General features: G+C 40.6%; 1 protein-coding gene across 2 annotated transcripts in view; it reads right to left on the bottom strand.

Annotated features, from left to right (window-relative positions):
* The window catches only part of si:dkey-215k6.1 (transmembrane protein 132C), a 255764-nt gene that overhangs the window by 18595 nt on the left and 215302 nt on the right, over positions 1-21867 (bottom strand). For both annotated transcript variants that reach the window (XM_032515274.1, XM_032515276.1), the window contains exon 7: positions 690-895. In XM_032515274.1, coding sequence (XP_032371165.1) covers positions 690-895 — 206 coding nt within the window. The remainder of the gene's footprint in view (positions 1-689; positions 896-21867) is intronic.

Below are 21867 nucleotides of genomic sequence, written 5' to 3' on the forward strand. Positions count from 1 at the left end.
CACACACACACACACACACACACACACACACACACACACACACACAGGATAAATATATGTATATTTTATTTTTTTTATTTTATCATGTTACCAACTCCCTTCTTGGGACGATATAGGTTATAGGCTACAGCTAGACAAAAATTTAACTTCTAATTTAATGTCAACAACAACAAAAAAACAACTGCTAAAGACATATGTCCACCAGAAAGACAAGTTTATTTGTCAACTGTAAAAGCTTGGGCCAAGCTACACTTAAAGGTGCACTATGAGTTCCTGCATGGTTTCATTGCGATTTAATTTTTGTCTCAAATTGTAGGCATCTCTCTTTGATCTACTAGCTGCCTGCCCCCTGAATACACTGCCAAAAAGCCCGGTCTCGGGCCCGGTCTTGGGCGATAGGCACCAAAACACAGCAAAACACTTGATGGTTGAAAGGGGGGGTGGGGGTTAGTGAAAGTTAGTCAGTTTAGTCATGATGCAAGAAGAGGATCCCTCACTGGCTTCCCACCCGTGAACACTATGTACGTTTTTGTTACCTGGTCTGATCTGTTACGTAGCTGCTATATTGTCTTTTTTCCCACAAAACTGGGAAAAAGACAACAGTACGCAGGTACGTTGTACAATTGCCTTCACTACATGAATCAGTAAAATGCAAACCTTCACACGTGCAGGTTATCCAGGTAATTTACCTCTTGTTAGTGATGATCGGTACCCTCCAGCCTTTAACCTGGCTCAGCTCAGTATCTGACACATCAATCTGCAGAGGTAGCTTGGGCACCCAGACTGTGAGCTGCAGCTGAGCAGATAGGTGCAGGTAGGTAAAGTTGACTGCCAGAGACTGACGGCCGCGCATTTCTTTACCATTCACCAAAACCTGGTCACAGTTTGTGGAAACCTGAAAAGAGGACAAGAGCAGGAACAAAACAGGAGAGTTGGGATGCGTTTGGGACAACGTGCATGCAGAATCTGACACTTTTAAAAGGACCTCACGCAGACTGAGAGGCGCAGACACACCAACCCGATAATCGGCGGTCGGACAGTCTGGTGAAGTTGGTGACTCGAGTCTGTTCACTGTGTTCTGTGCTGTCGTCAGCCGGAGGACCCGTCGGCCTTCATATTGGCCGATTTGACATGTTGAATTGGGGGGGGTGGGCAGTCGGACTCAATGACCAATCTGATTGGTGGAGTGGTATCCCGGAAATGACGAGCGGGATGAGCATAACAAACGCCTCTCAAAATCTGATAAAAAAATCTTTTAAACTGAACCTTGTTGATCTGAAATGAAGACAGATTCAGCAACGTGGCCTATTTCTCGCATAAAAAGTTTTCAGATACACGTTTTGGGGAACTATTTTTGTAAAATACGAGATTGTATTTCGAACGAGCCGTCATTATGGTCTGTTTTGAAATTCCAGAGAGGCCAGACCCTAACCCTGAGTTACGCGTTCGTCCAATCAGCTGGCGGTTTTCATTTTTTGGGCGGCAATTAGAGAGTAGCGCCGCCTGCTGTTATGGAGACGTGTTACGTCTTGTGCATGTGCAGAACATACGTTCAATTCAGCGTCGTTTCAGTGTGTTCCGAGGCAATTTTTTTTACCAACTCGAGGAGGCAGTCGGCCGCCGGGTTTGTGTGTCAGAGCCTTAACTCTGTGATTTCTGCAGAAACAGATGCCGCCCCCGTTGTACATTCCTTAAGCACAGCCTGGAGCGAGCTTTCATCAGAACATTCGTGCTCTTGCAGTTGATAAGATCTTCTTTCAGTGATTGCTTACACTTTTATTCATCCTATAAAGCACTTTGGAACACATTTTTGCAAAGTGCCCTAAAACAAAAGGTTAATAATATGCTTTTGGAGCTTCTTCTTGCCACATTGGTGGCACCTGATACCCGGGGAGCTCCTGTCACCTCCACCAATCTGAAGCAATGCATTAAAAGTACAACTTGTAACTTTTGAAAACCAGTAATTCACATTCATTTTAAGACATTAGTATAATTGCGTTGAACACATCAGACCACCCAGGAGAATACTGCCAACCTTTGCACTGCATTTTAAATTGCAAAAGGATCTAGGAGGGGATCTGTTCTAAAATCATAAGAGGGCTAGAGGGCAAAAACATTTGCTCTGTGAGAGGAATTATGAATAATAGACCTACATTTGACGACACTGATATAAGTTGGAGACTATCAGTCATCCAAACCATGGTCTCATTGTTTACAATAATTCATAGTCACAGATTATTTTTTACAGTTATATCCTGTTTAACACCATTAATCAACTCATGACCCCTCACATTTATTTGGTAACCTTAGGAGGGGCCCGACCCCAAGGCTTGAAACCACTGGTCTATACACTTACACCACACAGTAACAATATAAAGTATTTAAAACTATAGACATTGACCAGCTATAACAGTAAGATGCTACTTAAACATTGTTGACTCAGTATTAAAAATCTAATAAAAGTAATGATATATCAGTCAGACATTTTTACTGCAGAATGTTACAAGATTTTGTTGATAATCCTTTTGTACGTGATTAGGATTTTCAAACAAGCAAAGGATCTGAGTGCTTTTCCAACTACTGTTGCAAACAGCAGTGCAAATCAGATTAGCAGTTATTTATAATTCTGTCACTCTTGTTTTGCTCATTAAGATTCTGTTAAAGCTACTGTTGAAATTGAAAGAAAAACAGGTTTCTTTTACACTTTATAATACTGACTGGAGGCCCAACAGTTGTAGTTAACAAGGATTTCTCCAGACGAAACTAATTTTTAAATTTCATATGCATATGGTGTCTGCTCAGACACAGTTTGTCAAATGCAACAAGGACGCAACAAACAATTAAATAAATATTCATTGTCTCAAATGTGACATTAAAGCTGCCCAGTCATGCAATCGTAAAACCAAATTAAATACAGATTAGTTATGATCAAAACGCTGTGGACATCATTCTTGTGTTTACCTCTGAGTTTCATAGACAGTCATGTCTGTGGAAAATGGAAAACGTCTTGTGTATCAACTTGACTGAATTCACGCATTGTCCTTAACAGCACCATTATGTGTTTTTTCCATTATTATGGAAATGCAGATATCTGGTTTTAGAACAGTATTATTCAAATTCAATTGATACTGAAGTGCAAAACATTTATTCAGACACTGGATTATTATGGTTGTGTTTCAGAAAGTGGACAGAATCCTTAAAGACACTTTGACAGGCAGAAAAATGGAAAAGCCTGGAATTTAGTCAGTTTCATTTTCACCCTCCTTGCTCGTCTGACTGTGTGACTGATTGAGATGATGTTTTTTTGGACAAATCGTCCCACGTGTTTTGCCAACAATGGATTCATGCAAGAAGGAAACAAATCATAATGCAAAGTATTGTAGTTTATCTTAAATCAATCAGATTTAGAATATGTATTATTCTGGGCCAGAAAATTATACTTAAAACTATGATTGTCAATTAATATAAAGAATACTGACTGAACTTTCCACAGCCATTCACCCATTCTCGACATGTATATAACCTACCCTACCCCTCTTCTTTACCATACACTTTTATTCCATTTAATCTCTCTGTCATCTCTCCACACCACACGTATCCTGATCACCTCATCCTTTCTCCTCACCCCTTCCGTTTTTGCTCTCAGGCTCTTATTTAACATGAACCCTTTAGTCTGAATTTCTCTGCCTTTCAAAGTCTGCCTGCCTCACCTTTCAATGTTTTTTCCACCTTAATTTGCAAAATGCTAATTTCCAGACCAGTACAGATTATTTAAGTCCTGCTTCACTCTATTACTCTGTTTTTAAATGCATATATAATATGAATTTACCTAGGATTGAGTTCCCTTGTGTGAATGCTCTCTTTTAGCAACACCCTCTTTTACAACCACCCAGTCATACACAGTCATACCAGGGTGCTTCACTTGTCTTAAGTTTTGGAAAGAACCATAGAACTTTTAATTGACAACTTTTTCTTATGCTCATCTCATCCTTATTTATTTGCAATAATTGACAGTAATTTGCTGCTTTGTCGTTTTTTGTAACACTAAACATATTATGTTCAGGACAAACATGTAACTCCAATGGGATTTTCATGTCGCTCTGTCTGTTGATGCTTCTTCGCATCTAAAGTTTGCTTTGTGTCCTACCTGAACACACAGCCCAGTAAAAAAAAAAAAAAGAAAGTGTAAAATCATGTTTTTTCCTTACTCATAATTGAATCTAATAACAATTTGAAAAGCCTGTCCTGTACATCTGTAATTTGAGAGACTTTCTGCCCTCAAGTGGCAACTCATTATCAGTCCCAGCCCGTGAAAAAGCAACGTTTGGTCAGGTGACTTTGGCATTTGTTACTGACACCAAAAGTCTCTTTTAGCGTCTAGCCCTTTGGCGCCTTTTTTTTTTACGTGCTTGGTCGGGACTTGTGGCGTCACTTTATGACGCTCTGGGTCGGGACGCATGTTTAATTGACTTTTGGCACAAGAATGGGACAGATAGGTTTAGGAAAACATTGTACGGGGGGGTTACAAAATGTTAATTTCAGTGACACATGGAACGAGAATGGGACACAAACCCCAGTCTCCTGGGTGAAAGTCCTGTGTTGATTGGTCCACCTCTTTCAAGCGTGCTGGGTACGGTTTAGCGTACAGTGCCCGATCTCACTAGTCAAACAAAGCGGCACGTTTTAACTGGGCCAAGTGTGAGAACACCCTAAAGGCTGTTGAACGCTTCTGTGTTAACTCCACGCTGTAGCTATGCAGTCACGACCCATTTGGAGTTCTGCGTCGGGGTTGAACACGTTTCTTTACATTGTGGTGCATTTCCCTGCCAGATCACTAGGGGATGTGTGGTTTCCGGAGGGTCAATCGCAAAAGCTTATGTCAGTGAAATAGCATGTTGCTACTCCCCACAGTCGGCTGCTTGAAAAACCGACTATCAACACACACGACGAGTTGACCATTCAGTCCTTGCGGTCTGCGTCACCTCAACGCAAAGTTATGTATTTTTGAAGGTGCACGTCGAGCTACGGTGGAGGGCTGGGAGAGGGGCTCACATCGACGCAGAGGGGTCTGCAGGGGTACGTTGTTGATTCGATGCAGAACCATAAAACAGCACAAGACAAGTCCACTCTACATGGGGGATGCTAACTTGCCAGCTTGTATTAATTTACAGTTTTAGCTGTGTGTTAAAAAACCTTTTCTAAAAGATTATGTAAATATGTGAAGGAGAGGTTCAACACTCACCATTATGAGATTATGATGTTTTAGCCATTTAGTGACAATTTGGGGAACATTGCGAGTTTTAACATTAAAATATTAACTTCAAGTTTTAGATCAGGGTTCTGGTTGATTATTGTTACGCTCGGGTCGGATCAGGCTAAGAACATTCCATGTCCCTTATAAACACAAACAAGCACGCACAGCACTACACACACTTTGTGTGGTGTGACATTTTTTTCTGGCTTCCTCATGAATGTCTTTGATCTCAAAAGAGGTTAACATTTTGAACATAAGTGCAAAAACGTTTCGTCTCTATCTACTCTTACCTTTTAATTTCTTTCAATTTTACTTTTTTCTCTCCGCTTCTGCTCCCCAACATAAAAGGAAAGGTGCCCAACCCCCTCTTTTTTTTCTCGCTTTTACTTTCTTTATATCTCCACCAACATCCACTATTTTCCTCTCTTGACCCTCTCCTTTTCTTTTGTCTCCGCCTTGCCCTCCCTCCCCCATCGCACCGTCTCCCTCTTCATCTTCGTCTCTCTCTGAAACCTGATTTACCGCTTGTTAACATCAAAGGGATGTTAGACTGTTGGCGCCTCAAACTATTTCTCCAAATCATTCTTATATTCCAGGTGAAAATCAGTGTGAAAACTGCACTTGGTAACTGAGGCAGGGTTTAGTTTCCAATGAAGGCATGAGACAGCAGAAGTCATGGGGATGCAAAATGGTTCTGCTTGAACTACCACACAGCCATTGTCCAGGACTGTCATTTCTACCACAGGTTTGCTGAATTGCTTCTGCTCTATTGCTAAATGTCCCAAAGGAACATTTCAGAAAAATCAAGATTTTGTTCATTTAGTCAGCTTTCAGAAAGTTTGAAGAAATAGGCAGGGAACTTTTCAGGTCAGTAACACAATAGTTTGGGGTTTACGAAATGATAATTTGATTCCAGCGCAGAGTGACAAACTCTGAAGTACTAATACAAAATGGATGCAGGATAACTACACGATATACAACTCATGATCTTTACTCTACACTAGCAGGCTATTTGCCTAGATGCTTCTTTCCATCTTTTTTACCGAAACTTAATTGAAAATGCCTTTTATTGTACTGGAGCGGCTTCTAAGAGCTGCTTTTAACTTTCTAACATATGTTCCCTAAACGTTAGTTTTTGGTTTGGTTCGAACTAGCCTTTAGAGAACCAAAAACTAATGTTCCCTAAACGTTAGTTTTTGGTTTGGTTCGAACTAGCCTTTAGAGAACCAAAAACTAACGTTCCCTAAACGTTCTGTGTTAGTGGGGATCCAATTTGCTGCCAGTACAGATATACCGTAATTCCTCAAATAGCTAAAAGCCGTGGCCTTTATTTACCTGAACCGCAGAAGATATTTGAAGCAGGCTTTTAATAGAGACAGGCCTTTATTTCTAATTCCTAATTCTAATTGTTAGATAAGTGTAATTTTTTTAAATAAACCGTTTTAAATGAAAAGCCGTGGCGTTACAGTAAACAGGGAGCATTCATTTTTGAAGAAACATTTGCTAAATGAAATATCACCATACAACAAGCAAAAAGCAATTTGGGTCAGAAATAATTAAACACCACCATTATGTCAGTTTGAACCCTGCAAATGTGATGGGAATTATAGGTACTACGGTATTGCTGGTAGATTACAATAAGAACATCCCCAAACCTTGGAGTGAGATTTGGGGGGGCCAACCCATATTTTGCCACGTACAAAGCAATTTCTTTGGGTCTTTATCCTTCAGGGTTTAAATTGGGATTTGTTATATGTGGGGGGGGGGCTCTCCCTAGGGGGGTCTGGGGGTATGCCCCCCCAGGAAAAAAATTGAAAAATAAACCATTATATGGCACTTTCTGGAGAGTTTTTTTGCAAAAAAATGGAGAAATCAAGTCTTACATGATATGTGCAAAACTGTAGGGTTAAGAGCCTTTGCATTGTTGTACTATCAACAGGTATTAGGGCATTCAGCATTTACATTATATACATTATTAACTTCTTATGATATAAGAACTGACCCAGACAATGTGCCAAACATAATGAGCCACATGAAGAGACAGTAGCAAATCTCATCAACAGCTGAGAAGATTTGGGTCTGTGGGGAACAGGTCCAGGGGTCCCTGGTGTAGGGACAAGGGACCCAAAGTTAATTCTTATCCTTTAACCTTTGTGCCAAGGCTCAGTAATGTTTGGCCCTCATCCTCTGGGCCCCACTTACTGGATTTACTTTTTGGGAAAATAAAGACTATTTGTTCATTTCATAAAACATCACATTAACTCTATTTACAGTTACATTTAGAGATGCACCGAGGTTAGAGAAGCACAATAGTGGCCCAACATTGCAGTATAGTATATATAGTATAGTGTGTATATATATAGTATAGTATTATGTATAGCTCAGATGTGTTTCATCAGATTTCTGTCATGTTTACAACTTGTGCCCATTCAAAATATACTCCTCCCATCTCTGTTGTCCGAGATGTGGAGAGTTGTAATATAGTCTGCTGTGCATGTTATTGCTCCGCTATGACCGTCTGACGGACACAGAGGCCCATTCGGGTCTCTGGTCTCTGACAAAGTTTAGAGGCGGCTGTAGCCTACGCTGCGCATTATCAGAGGACTACACGGATGCAACGCGTCACTGTCCACAGCAGAGCGAGTCCACTACAATGAACTGAAGTTGCAACGCTGCCAGCCGCGCTGCTCACCTCTGTTACAGAGAGAGTGGTCACGAAGCGACGGATGGGTCTGTGATACTCAGAGCTCATACCTGAAGCCGGGGAAATGCTGTATTTTTTGCTGTATTCTTAGTGTATGTGTGTGTGTGTGTGTGTGTGTGTGTGTGTGTGTGTGTGTGTTCATTTGCTCACATGGAACAGAGCTGAGTGCCAAAATTGACTCAGAGACATGATGTGGGGATGGCAATTTAAAGTAAGCAAATCAGACTGATAGATGTCCATACTCTGATTCTACTATAGAAATAAATCAGCAATATAAAAAAGTTTTTCTTTTGCAGTTTGTTTTTTTATGGTAACAACTAATATATACTATTATGCCTACATGTGGGGTTGTGATTTCTGCCCGTGTCATGCCCAATGCCTGCCTGATTACAGTAAATCAATTATCAGGTTCAAAAATATGCCAGCACATTTAAAGCGTATAAATGAATCACGTCAACTGCTCGCTCCCTTTCTGTCACAGATGATATTAGATGAAATTGGAATGGCTCCCAAAGAAAAACATTGCAAAATAAAGCAGAAATATTTTGAGATTAGATTGTCCCCATGGAGTCTGAAACAACTTCTTAACATGAGAGACCAGTCACATTCAGTTTGGAAAGAGTAGGACCCAAAGGTTTTAACTTCAAAAAGCTTTATATCATTGTGGTTAAAATAAGCCTCCTGAATAGTCCCCAAAAAAACATGATTTTACCCTTAAAATTTCAACATGAGGAAAGTTCCATGCAGTGACTGTGAAGGATTACAGTTCATTATTGTTATTTTAAATTAACTTATTTCTACAAGGACAACTTTTGTAGGAAAGACGAAATAAATATGTCAGTTGTGGACACGCACACACACACGCACACACGCACGCACGCACGCACGCACAACAAGTGTACTGGTGTTTTTGCAAGTAAACAGCTGAGTTGGAGGTTTGAGGACACTGAAGAATGGATTTAATCTCTCTGTTTCTGAGAAAGACACACAGTGAGAGAGAGAGCAGGCCAAACAGGAGGGGGGACGAGAGGGAAAGCAAAGTGAGAAACAGTGGAAGAGACACCCAGAGAGGGAGAGAAGTTAAAGAAGAGCAAAGGGAAAGCAGTGAGGAAAAAAAGTAGCAAAGGGAAAGTAAAAGCGTGGATCTCATCAGTTAAGAGTTACAAAGGGTAGGAGGGAAAAAACTGCCTTCCCCTTTATCAAATACCGCGGAAAAACCCGCAACAATGTACAAACCTCCAAGGACAATTGCTGAAACTTTCCTAACTTCTCAGCAGCAATTTCAGCCAAAGCAGACAGAAAGCTTGGCTGCTTGAACTGTGTTTTGTTAAAAAAGTAGATGCTTAATCCTATTCACTTTTTTTTGACGTACAGAAACGTACGCAAGCGCACACTCACACACACACACACACACACAAAATAGCACAAAATACACACAGCACAGTGCACAGAGACGCATGCGTGGAAAAACATGCTGATGGTATTACAACTATTTTAGTACAAGCACATACTTTGACTTATAATGATCCGCCTACAGTTTAAATAGGTTATTATGCATGCAGGAACTTCTGACCCGCAGACCTCGGGCTTGTTTCAGAGAAAATGACATGTTTTATTCGTGGCTTTGCGCAGAGGTTAATTGATGGTCGTGTCTCGAGCTGATGTAAAGTACATGAATCTGCATGAACACGCAATGCTTATAACAATCTGGCTTTTTACTGTGCGCTTGTCAAACAACCTGTCGCTGTCTTGGCGCCATCCCCCAAAGGAAACTCTGCTTGTTCTGTGGATATCCAACCTTTTTTTATGCATTTGATTTGATTCATTTTAGATTTACCAGACAACATAATCCAAAAGGACAACATGTTAAAATGTGAACACTTATTTCCAACACTGGTCCTTGGTGTTAAAAACCTGTTTACGTAAAACAAAGACCTATTGCAGGACAAAGACAATAACATTTAACACAAATCATCCAAGGTTCAAGAGCGTTCTAAAATCTGAAAATCCCAGATCACATCAACTAATCAGTCTACTGTAATTCAAAAGATTGGTTACTCTGTTCCATAAAAATGCATTTGTCTAAAAGCCCCCCTGGCACTTACAAGTCTGAAGGAAAGCAGCAGATTATTCCACAATCCTACACTTCTGGGCACTTTACAAGACCATACACTAGCATTGTGATTATGCTGTGTATCAACCATTTTTATATGAGAGTATAAATGTTTGGGAGCAGAGCCATTTATGACATTATACATATGATTCAACTTTAACTGCTCCACTCTAACATGTCCTGGCAGCAGTCTTACCCTTTTAAAAACATCTCTACCAGCGGATAGCAGATAACATTATTTTGCATGACTTGCAGTCTGTTTTTAAGTTTAACTGATGATCCACTGTGCCAGGCGGAACATGCACATTTGTCAGTACTTACAGACCTCTTTCAGACCGCCCTGTGGACTTTATAATATAGCTCATATTATATTAGTGTATGAGGTCCTATAGCGAGTGAATGTGGAGTTTCATGTACTGGCCAAGTTCTGCTTGAGAGTTGTCACTTCAGCCTTCAAACACTCCCACAGTTCCAGCAACTCGGCTACGCTAATTTTGAGGAAATGGCAGCCTATAAAACGAGATGTCACATCTCAAGGGATTATCCCTAATAAACAAAATACAGTATACTATTTTATATCGCCTACATTGTGCTACTCTGTGTATGCTTTTTTTAACAGGTACTGTAATCAACAAACATGTGGAAATGTGATAAAAGTTGGGAGAGCATTCCTGAGTTTGATCTATCATTAGGCTGCAGCATCGTTTACCTTTGACAACTCTTAAAGACAAAAAAATTAACTTGTTTGCTCCACACCTAATTTTTCCAGATTCACTGTCCTATGAATGAAAAACAAAGCTGCCATGACACAAAAAAAACAAGAACTCTGCTAGCTTTTCCTGGTTTGTGGTGCTGCATAAACTATTCAAACTGTGGAATGAGCTTTTAACTTATTACACTTCTCTCTTCCACTTGACTCCACTTTCCTTCCTCAAAAACCTACTCAGGAGTCCCAAAAGTCAACCACCCACTCACCCCCATTTACCGGTGATCTCCCCAAGCTGAGTCATTTATTTAAATCCATATTCCTCTCCCTTCAAGCTAAGTGATTTGTCTGAATTTACAGTTACTTCTCTCTCTGTCTTCCGTCTATCTCTTACACTCTTGGATTTTCACTATTAGTCTCTCTCAGATGTATATTTTCTCCCTGCAACGAAATCCATCCATCTCTCTCACTCTCAGATTTCATCTTGCAATATTTTTCTCTGTGTGTTTCACACTCTCCCTCCTTCCCTTTCTGCCCATTTCACTTGTTCTTTGCCTAGGGCATTCAATCCATCTGACTTTAAAAATCATATCATCCAATAAGGGCCCACTCGGTAGACAGGGGCGGGCCCTGAGGGACCGACAAATCAACTCTCTGATGGGATTAGACCTCCCACCTGTCCGTCATTTAAAAAACCCACACTAGACCAATCACTTCTGCAGTTTCATATGGCTGGAATTTAGGCACAAGTTTTTGTTTTCTGGACACACACACACACACACACACACACACACACACACACACACACACACACACACACACACACACACACACACACACACACACACACACACACACACACACACACACACACACAGGTGCCCCCATTAGCAGCCTGTAGCCCAACATATGATTGTGATTTGGCTCAGATAATAGAAAGCTGATGGAGAGAGCAGTTGGAAGGTGCACGCAAACACACACAAGTTAGCAGAATATCACTGGGCCTGTCATTTTGAATTTGGAAAAGGGGGGGGGGGGAAATGTTCTCGAATGGCCATTTGCACTTTGGAAAAAACTGTCTAATGAAGAGAGAGAGATGAATAGAGAAATATAAAAAGAAATCCCGTAATGGAAAGAAAAGAATGGGGAAGAGCTATACAAATTTAACAGGAAAAACAGCCAGAAGGTGACACTGACAGCAGCAACACACAAGATACAGGAAGAGGGAGAAAGATAACGGGAAGAGAGAAGTCAAAGACAGAGAACAAAGTATGAAAGAGAAATGAGCTGATGTAAGATAAAAGACGCCATTCCCTTCTATTGGGTTGGATTTTTATTTTTTTTGTATTGATAAAGCTGGATGGAGCTCCAAAAAATTGATCTTCAGTCTTAAACACTGTATGCTCATTTGAAATTAAAAGTTTTGGTGTTCGTAAATAAATTCAGCATGCTATCCAAACATATTTCTTAAATTGATAAGGTGCATGTGTATTTATGAAAAACGGATGCTGCAATTTTTCTAAGGAGAACGGTTTCATAATTGACATAATGATGCACATGATTGGCTGCTATGATTGGCACAATAAATGGTTCAGTCTTGCCACATGGTGCATTAAAATTGGTTAACCACAACCTTCTAGCACTGCTAAAGTTGTTGTTGCTGCTGCTATGCAGCCAATGGTCATTTAGGTACTTTATAGTAATTGGTAACAATAATTATTTTCCCATTGAGACAATACAATGCATAAATTGCTTAAACATTATACTGTATTTCATGAAAGCATGCCACATAGGCTGACATAGGCTGATGTACAGTCACCTATTCAGATCCTACCATGCCTAAATTCTTTGCTAGGGAAAAACTCTCTTCTTTCTACCCTCTCTAACATCTCTCTCCAATAAGACAAATAAAAAGTAGTTTATACTTCAAAGACTCTGTCTTTGACTCCACTGTCTTTACCGCAGAGGTCTACAGGGCTTAAGGAAAATGCAGGAGGGTGTGGGTTTATGTCTTTTTATGTGGGTTGGACAGTTGTGCGAATTAGCATGCTTATTAGCATAGGGATATAAGTCAACACTGGCCCCAATATGTCTGTTTGTATGGCCCTATTATGGCCTAGGTGTGTGGGTGTAGATGTGTGTGAAAGGGCTGCTTTTTTTAAGTGGCTGTACTTGCTGTGAGAGTTGGTCTTTTTTGGCTTAGTTCTGACATGTTATAAAAATCCTATATTAATGAAAGATACAACAGTCACCATAGTACAATTCATGTATTCTTTATTTTTCAATCCTGCATTAGTGCTTGCAAATTTTCTATCTGGAAATTTGTTGAGAGGAATTGAATTAGTTGAGTTAATATACTCTTAGGTATATTAGGTTGTTGCATGTATACTTCTCACATACCATTCCCTCATTCTTTGTACAGCTTGATTACAACTTTTACTGTAACTTGTTCTGCATGAATTAGTTATCCCACCATGCAGCCATTTAGTCAAAGGTTTTGCTAAAACATGCTAAACTTCAAAACAATGTCTATAAAAAAACACATGAATGCAGTTGCTTGAAATGTAACCTGATTATAGGAGACATACATGTCACACACTTGTGTGCTGTACTCAAGGCATTTAGTTCATCCGGGACAGACTTAGTGAACTGAGTCTGTTCAGCTTGTTGGAGCTAATCATGCTGGTGATTACCTGCTGTCACTTTTGTTTTTTTTGCCCTCTCAATGTTACACTACAATGTTTCATAGCATGTTGTGAGTGGATGTAAACATTAGTGGTATAATGCTGGATAGGCCAGGCCCTCGACCTCTGTAAAAGCAGTTCAACAGCTTGGCCTTTCTAATGTTAATAGCCCTGCAGTGGAGGCAGGCTGCTGGCTGCTAACAAGAGAACAGTGCAGTGGGAAATGCAGCTATACTGCAGTTGATTTAGAAAATCTCTCTCTCTCTCTCTCTCTCTCTCTCTCTCTCTCTCTCTGTACCCTCCTTTGTGTTTTCACTTCTCAACTTTAAAATAGGCTAAGTGCAGAAGGAGACATGGTAAATGTTACAAAGAAGGGCAGAGAAAGAAATGACTGGAGACGGAGGCAATTTAGGAACTTGAAACTGTTAAGGCATTTGATCAGGATGCCTCCTGGATGCCTCGGGGAGCTATTCTGGGCACGTCCGACTGGAAGGAGACCCCGGGGCAGACCCACAACACACTAGAGAGATTATACATCCCGACCAGCATGCTGTGGCCTCAGGTATCCCCCAGGAGGAGCTGAGGACGTGGCTGGGGGAAAAGGACATCTGGGCTGATTTTCCTATAACCTCAAACTGAATAAAACAAAACAAACAAAAAAAATCCTTTTTTTTTTCCATAGTCTAAATAAATACGTTAATGTTTTGTTGAGGAAGAGCCATACATGTGGCATCCGGAAATAAATATAAGATTTGGGTTTCATGATGTGTGGCCTCATGTCTCATTTTTCTTGAGCATATAAACAATCTATCTTTTGCTCTCAGCATGCCTCTCCCTTTTTTCTAGCTCTCTATTTATTTCACAAAGCCACATTATTTTGCTCTTTCACTGTTTTTCATCATCATCTCTCTCTCTCTCGTCTACTGGGAGACAGGTGCAGGTGTTTCACTTTGTTGGAATTATAAGCAGTGCACTCGCACGACACACGCACGCATGCATGCATGCACGCATGCACGCACAGTGTATTTAAGATTTTGATATGAGAATGATACCATTTAAATTGGGCTAAATTAGATCACAGATTTAAAAAAAAAATACAAAATTAATAATAGAGGTTTAACCTCTAAATGGATTCCAAGTATCACTATTTTTTCCATATTTGTTCAGTTGGAAAATATATCCAGTGATGCTCCAGGAAATATAAAGTGTCACTGCTTCCCAAAGCTCTAAAAGCAGCTCCACCCTGGGGCTTCTACCCAGTTTTATCTCAACTGAATGAATATAACTGTACATAGCTACATGTAGAAATATATAACTTTTATTACCAGCCGACAGCCATATTGATTTTGTGACATGCTCGCATTATGTCGACCCAACAACGGGAGTGTGTCACAGCCCAGTCTGTGACCTCCAGATTCCCTGTGTTTTCTGTTTGTTTTTCCCTGTCAGTCTTTCCCTGTGTCTCCTTCCCTGTGTGTGCTGTATGTCTGACTTAATCTGCAGGGGCGTGGCGCAGCTGGCATTACCATGCACACCTGACTACTATCACAATCAACAATAGTACAAGAAACCCAGCTCTCCAGTCATTTGTCGCCAGATTTTCTCTTGTTTTTTTTCCCTCCTCACCATGTGGTAAACTCCTCAGGCCTTCATTTTCAGTGTTTCAGTCTCCAGTGAGAATTCTTAGTTTTGGAATTTGTCATCCCGCTGAAAGTAACTTTGTCTCTCTCGTCTGCAGCACCTGTCTTTTCTCATCCAGTCCCATTGCCTGCCACACTCCCTTACCACCTGTAAACCTCCATTTCCATCAGGATTGTCTCCACACCACTATCCACTCACTCTCCGACCTATTTTCACCAAGAGTCAATAAACCATCTTCAACTTTAACACCAAGTCTGTGTTCTGACTCTGCTTCTGCAGTCCACACTAGAGCTTACCGTAACAGAGTGTTTTTTGGTCATGTGCGGTGCAGTACATTCTGGTAGTTGTAGCTTTTTTACCTTTAGAGCCATTTATCACCAGTTTAAAAAACTGTTTGTGTCAATCCATTGTACTGACAGCCCAGTTTTATGAAAAGATCCTGTTTCCAGGATTAAGAGATTTCTGGCAGAGACAGTGCAACTTTGGGTACATTTTAATGTGCACTCTGTGTGCTTTGGTTTTACGCAGAAAATAAAGACATCAAAACCATGGGTGTGGCGCTAAGCAATAGATGGCTGGTTTATTTGTCTGTTTTAGGTTGTGCTTTAACCGGTGGAGAGGTTTGAATTTTGTTTTGATGTATGCGACTGCTGGCTAGCTAATGCTTGATGAGCACTACAAGTTGGCTCACTTCCGTTCTAACCTATGACAGCAGGCTACACTGAGGACAGTGTATAATCAGTGACGTGCAGTCAGGGTAGGCAAGGTAGGCACTGCCTACCCTGCCAAAATTCAAGCATAAAAATGTTTATTAAATAAATGTATTTAATAAACTTGCATTTGTATTTTTACTGTTTATTCTGTTTATTCTTGTGATTTATATGTGTGTTATTCCAATTATTTAGACGGTACAATGACAATAGTAGCAGTTACGCATAATCAAATAGAAAAAAAGGCAGAATAAGCAGTGCCTTTACTGCCCATTCAAGCGATTAGCCAATGTTGCGCATGCGCACTTCGATCCTGTATTCTTTAACATGAGGCACAACTCTGCCGTGCCTTTGTACGTAAATGTGTTATGCCAGTAATCGTCTAAGTTAGATATCAAACATGAACCAATTAAAATCGAGATATTCCTGTCCCTTTGCGTAGCTGACGTCATTACACCAGCTACGTTGTAAGCGCAATCCCCGCGAAATTCAAAGTCAAAATGACAGCAGCGGAGTCCGCCGATATCACAGCTTTAAGGAATTTCTCAAAACTAGATTTTAATTCAAAAATAGAACTGATAGCAAGAGGGAGGTCTACGCCAGCCTTAAATGGACTACTGCAGCAAAAAGGACATAAACTCGTCCGGTCGTTTCAAACTGACTGGTATGGAAGAAAAGATTGGCTATGTGGCTGTGCTAACAGTCAGCGGCTGTACTGCTATCCCTGCCTGCTTTTTTCAACGAGTCAGACTGTTTGGACAACAACAGGGTACTGTGATCTGAACAACCTGCCTGCAGCTTTAACCAAGCATGAAAAATCATCAGCTCACATCCAGAGTCAAATTACGCTGAAAACCTTTGGTAAATCTCGGATCGACCTTGCACTTGACGAGCAAAAGAGGCTGAATATAACCTACCATAATGAAAAGGTAAAGGAAAACCGAGAGGTATTAAAGGATCTGATAAATGCGACCTGCTTCCTTGCAAAGCAAGAGCTTGCTTTTCGTGGCAATGATGAAAGCGCTAGCTCTAGCAACAGGGGCAATTACATCGAGTTGTTGGATGTGCTAGCTGAGAAAGACGATAGATTGGCCAGACATCTACGTACATCTACTGTATTTTCTGGAACATCTAACAGGATACAAAACGATCTGATTGACTCAGTGGCAGACGTGCTCCTCGCTGACATTAAAAGTGACATAAATGCGGCCCCCTTTGTTGCTGTGGAGGTGGACGAGTAGACTGATGTGACAAATAAAGCCCAAATATCTGTTGTATGTTATGTATGTGGAGGTAAAGAAAGAGCCTTCTAGGCTTTGATGATGGCAGACTGACCGGAGAGCAGCAGCTATTTGAAGTATGCACTGAGACATTAGAGAAATTCAACTGCGCGATAAACTGGTTGCGCAGACATACGACGGAGCTTCTGTCATGGCCTCAGAGCTAAATGGGGTGCAGGCAAAGGTTAAAGAAAAGGTGCCCGAAGCTATTTTCACGCATTGCTATGCACACAAGTTGAATCTGGTTCTAGCCCAGTCCACGAAATGCATCCCCGAGTGCAGAACCTTTTTCAAGACAGCTGAGGGACTTTCTGCTTTTTTTAGCAAATCATCCAAACGAACCCATCTCCTGGATGAGACTGTCAAACGCCGCATCCCCAGAGCAGCAGCAACCAGGTGGAGCTCCAATTCAAGGCTGGTCCAAACAATTTTATTTCACCTTCCAGATCTACGTGCCATGTTTAAAGTTATCGGCGACAATCCTGACAACTGGGACGGTGAAACATTGGCAATGGCTGCTGGGTTTGAGTTGTGGCTTTCAAAACGGTCAACCTGTTTCCTTCTGATGGCCTTTGAAGGGATCTTCAAAAACACTGATGCTCTCTTTAGCATCCTTCAGTCCAAAACCATGGATATCGGATTCTGCTGTAATCGCATCAAAGACACAATGAAAGTGTTGGACAGCAAGCGACAGGATTTTGACCGTTTTCATGCACACTTTGAGGGAAAGTGATGAGGTGGAACCGTTCACCACGAGACCAGAGAGGGTTGTCAAATAAAACAGAACGAGCTCGCATCTACTACTGCATTCTGGACAATGTCAATGTTCAAATGAAGACCAGGTTTGTGGATAACTTTTCCGATCTTGATTTCATTGGACTGGTAGATTGCAAAAAGTTTGAAGAGATGTTGCGCCAGTTTGATGACAGCAAACTGGAGAAACTGTCAAAGTATGCAAGGTACTTTGACTTCATCAGGCTGAAAAGTGATCTTGTGGGGTTGTATGGCTCACAAGAACTGAGGGGCAAATCACCGACACAGCTTCTTGACTTTTTAAAAGAACATGACTTGGAAGCAACAGTTCCTGAAGCAACAAAGTTGCTGCAACTAATCCTGACAATACCAGCAACTACAGCTTCGGTGGAGCGCACATTTTCCACCCTGAAACGCATCAAAACATACAGTCGGAACCGGACCGGGCAAGAACGTCTTTCGGCCCTCGCCATTCTGTCTATTGAGAACAAGAGACTATGCCAACTGAAGGCCCGTAAAGATGTGTTTTACAACGCGGTGATAGAGGTCTTCACGAGGAAAGAGGTCGGATGGATTTATGTACAAATAGAGTCTATTTTGGGTTTAGTGCGATTGAATGAATGTCGGCTGCTAGCCATTTGCCTTCATATTCAGTTGAGCAGTGTATGTCTTCATTGTTGCTGACTGGGACTGACAAACATAATTGGCCGCTGTGCAATAATTAGAACAAAGATGTTTCATAACTTATTTTGATGCTGGACATTACTTTGTGTGTGTTTGTGTGAGGAAGAGAGAGCGGGAGGGAGAGAGAGAGAGAGGGAGAGAGAGAAAAAATATGTCTGAGTCTGGCTTTTAATCCGTAGCAGTGGTGTGACAGTTTCATTCTTTTGTTTCTTTGAGACCTTTTCTGATTTTACTGTTCTCTATGTTCACTCTTTCTATTGGATGATGTGATTTTACTTATTCTGTTAAGCACTTTGGACCCTGCTGGTTGCTGTAAAGTGTTATATAAATACATTAGATTGATTTTGATTGATAGATTGATTGGAAATGGCTTGCTATCGACCGTGCGTGTGTGGCGCGCTTGTGCGTAACGTTTAGCCTACTGTTTTGATTGAGTATTAGCCTAAACAATAAATTAGATAATCTGGCTTTCATAACTCAGTGCCTACCCTCTTACTGACATCACCGCACGTCACTGTGTATAATGTCAGTGAGGCTCTGTGTATACATGGAAAGAGAGTGTGTGTCTTAATGTCAAATTATTGGCGTTGGGCTTCGGACTTCAGGCCAGGTCAAGGCTAAAAAAATGTAATGTGAAAAAAAAACGGAGTTTGGTACAGGCCGCCTTCCGCTGGAGTCCAGCTGGAGGGACTTAAGCTGGGACAAGTGAGGTCAAACTTTCAGGCCCATTAGAACTTTAATTCACAAATCCTATCCTTATCCTTGTTTTCAGTTGCACTAAACTCTCTTTGAGGCAAGTGAATGTTCAATCAAAACAGAATCCAATGATTTTGTTTTAGCCACTTTTTAAAACACATACATACATATATACATACATACATATATATATATATATATATATATATATATATATATATATGCACACCATATATCAAATATATATACACACACACACACACAGAGTTGCCAGTCAGATCTTGGAGAGACAATACTGTGCTAACCTGCCTTACCAATAACTGCATTGTTACAAAGACAGGTCAAGTACAGGACAGGAGAGAGCGATACACACACAGCTAGCAGCAGTCCTTTCTGTGGTGTCTGAACTGTCCATGTGTGCCAGTGATGGGGCGCTAATGCACTGCCAGGAAGCAACATGGCTCCCTAAGGGAACGCAAAATGGAGGCATGGCAACAGCTGCCAAAATGTCAGGGTGAGTGAGAGAAAGAGAGATGGATGGAGGTCAATGGGGAGCATTATTGCAGGAAGTGGGGGTGCTATTGAAGATGCAGCCCTCCTGCATCTTCATGATTCATCATGAAACACAGTGGAAATGTAATTTTACCGTTTTTAATAATATTTGATTTAAACTATTTATTTTAACTTTTTTCGTCAAATACTTGTGGATGCATTATTTTGTAATAGGTAAAGTGTGAAAAATATATAATTTGAAGGATATCTGGTTTTCTACCTCAGTATTCTGATGTGACTGAGTGCCTTCAACTCAGCTAAAAAAAGAGGGGCAAAAAATGCATGTTTTTTCACTTTAAATTATTCAAAACTAACTAAAAAAAATAGGCTCTATGGAAAAAAGGGACACAGCATCCAGTGGTGAGAGTGAGGCTGAATGAATTCTCCATGTGTGTCTGAAAACTACAGTTCTTCTTTTGTTGAAATGAAATGTATGTTTTCTCTTGTGCACACAGAGCACCAACTAATGCACTATTTACTTTTTGGGCAGAGAAAGTACTGACAGCTGCTGATTCTGACAACAGACAGGGTGGACATTATCTAAAACACAAGGTAATGTAGAATGAAACACCAAACTTGGTGAAAAAAATGGAAAATCAATATATGGTTATCTTTTGGTTATCTTTTTTTTTATTGGTAGTCAAACTGTGTTCTTGGCCATTTGATCTTCATCAAGTGATAACCCTGAAATACGGCCTTTGTGTTTTTGGTGAGAAACATTTGCAGGTGTAACACATGGCACCACTTTACTTAAATTATCAATATGTTTGTGTTAATGTGATTGCTGCTGTGTATATTAGCATGGTAATTAGCAGGTAATTAGTTATTGATTAAGGCCAGTATATTTTATGGAGGTGAGAGGGCAGGTGTGAAGACGGGCACAGCATAACACCATGCCCGAATGCACGCACGCACGCACGCACGCACGCACGCACGTAAAACTGCTTGGTTAGGTTCATGAACAGATCATGTTTTTGGATAAAATAAGTAGGTAACACTAAATTTTAAGGTGCTTGTAATAAGCAGTTATTACCAGTTAACACACCTATATGACCCTTAGAAACATGAATAAGTCCATATAAGTGTTATAAGTGTACTTACGTATAAGTTAAGTATGTTGCATATAATCTGCATTTATTTTAGAGACGGGCATAGATATTTTTGAATATTTAAAAAAGCACAGAATATTTCAAAATTGTATTCATTTGCATGATAGTTGATGCAAGCTTTTACTTTGAAAAGTAAGCGAGATAGCCTATTGTTTAAAGTATTTTATTCCAGATGCGAGCTTGCATTTTGAAAAGTAGAAGCTCGGGGATGGCACCAGGTGTTACAGCATGAGACGGGATGGCGTGACATGGGATGCTCCAGGTTGCAGCCATACACAATCTACAGGACATGCAATCTGTAGTTGGAATGAGACATAATGGGACAATTCCACTTCCAACCTGTAGGGGGACCAAAGTGGGAAAAGTTCTCTAGTATGGCTAGACTGGTCATAGTGATGACAATCACTTTATCAAGTTTGATCCATTTATACAATAAACAGAAAAATAATGGTAAGACACAGGAATTGGCTAATTCCCTTGGTTGGAAAAATATCAAGGCAAAAAATGTATTTCTTTTGTTGGTGTTGTCATTACCCCACTGCAAACACTTCTAGGACAGGAATAAGCTCCCTTTCTTCCAAACAAAGCTGTGTCATCAGCAAACTTGATGAAGTGAGTCACTGATGCATTTAATATTTTTTAAAGCCTTGAGTGAAGTGTTTTTTTTCATTTCACTACGTGGAAGTTTTGTCACTAAGCTATCTGTGGAACATTATATGGGGATGCACTGGGGAACATTCAGGGCTTTGCTGATTTAACAACAAAATCACTTTCCTCGTCGTATAAGAACTGGATCACTGGAGGTCTGAAAAAATGTTTTAGACACCTTCAAGGTTGCAGTTCCCACAGATATATGTCTTTGGGTGTTGCTAATGGTCTGGTCTGATGTGCACTTTAAATCGCTGGCTATTTCCTAAGCCTGTTACTGCTAAATGGAAAAAGTGAGTTTGGATATATGTGTGTGTGTGTGTGTGTGTGTGT

Source organism: Etheostoma spectabile, chromosome 5, assembly GCF_008692095.1.
Source record: "Etheostoma spectabile isolate EspeVRDwgs_2016 chromosome 5, UIUC_Espe_1.0, whole genome shotgun sequence".
Taxonomy (NCBI): Eukaryota; Metazoa; Chordata; class Actinopteri; order Perciformes; family Percidae; genus Etheostoma; species Etheostoma spectabile.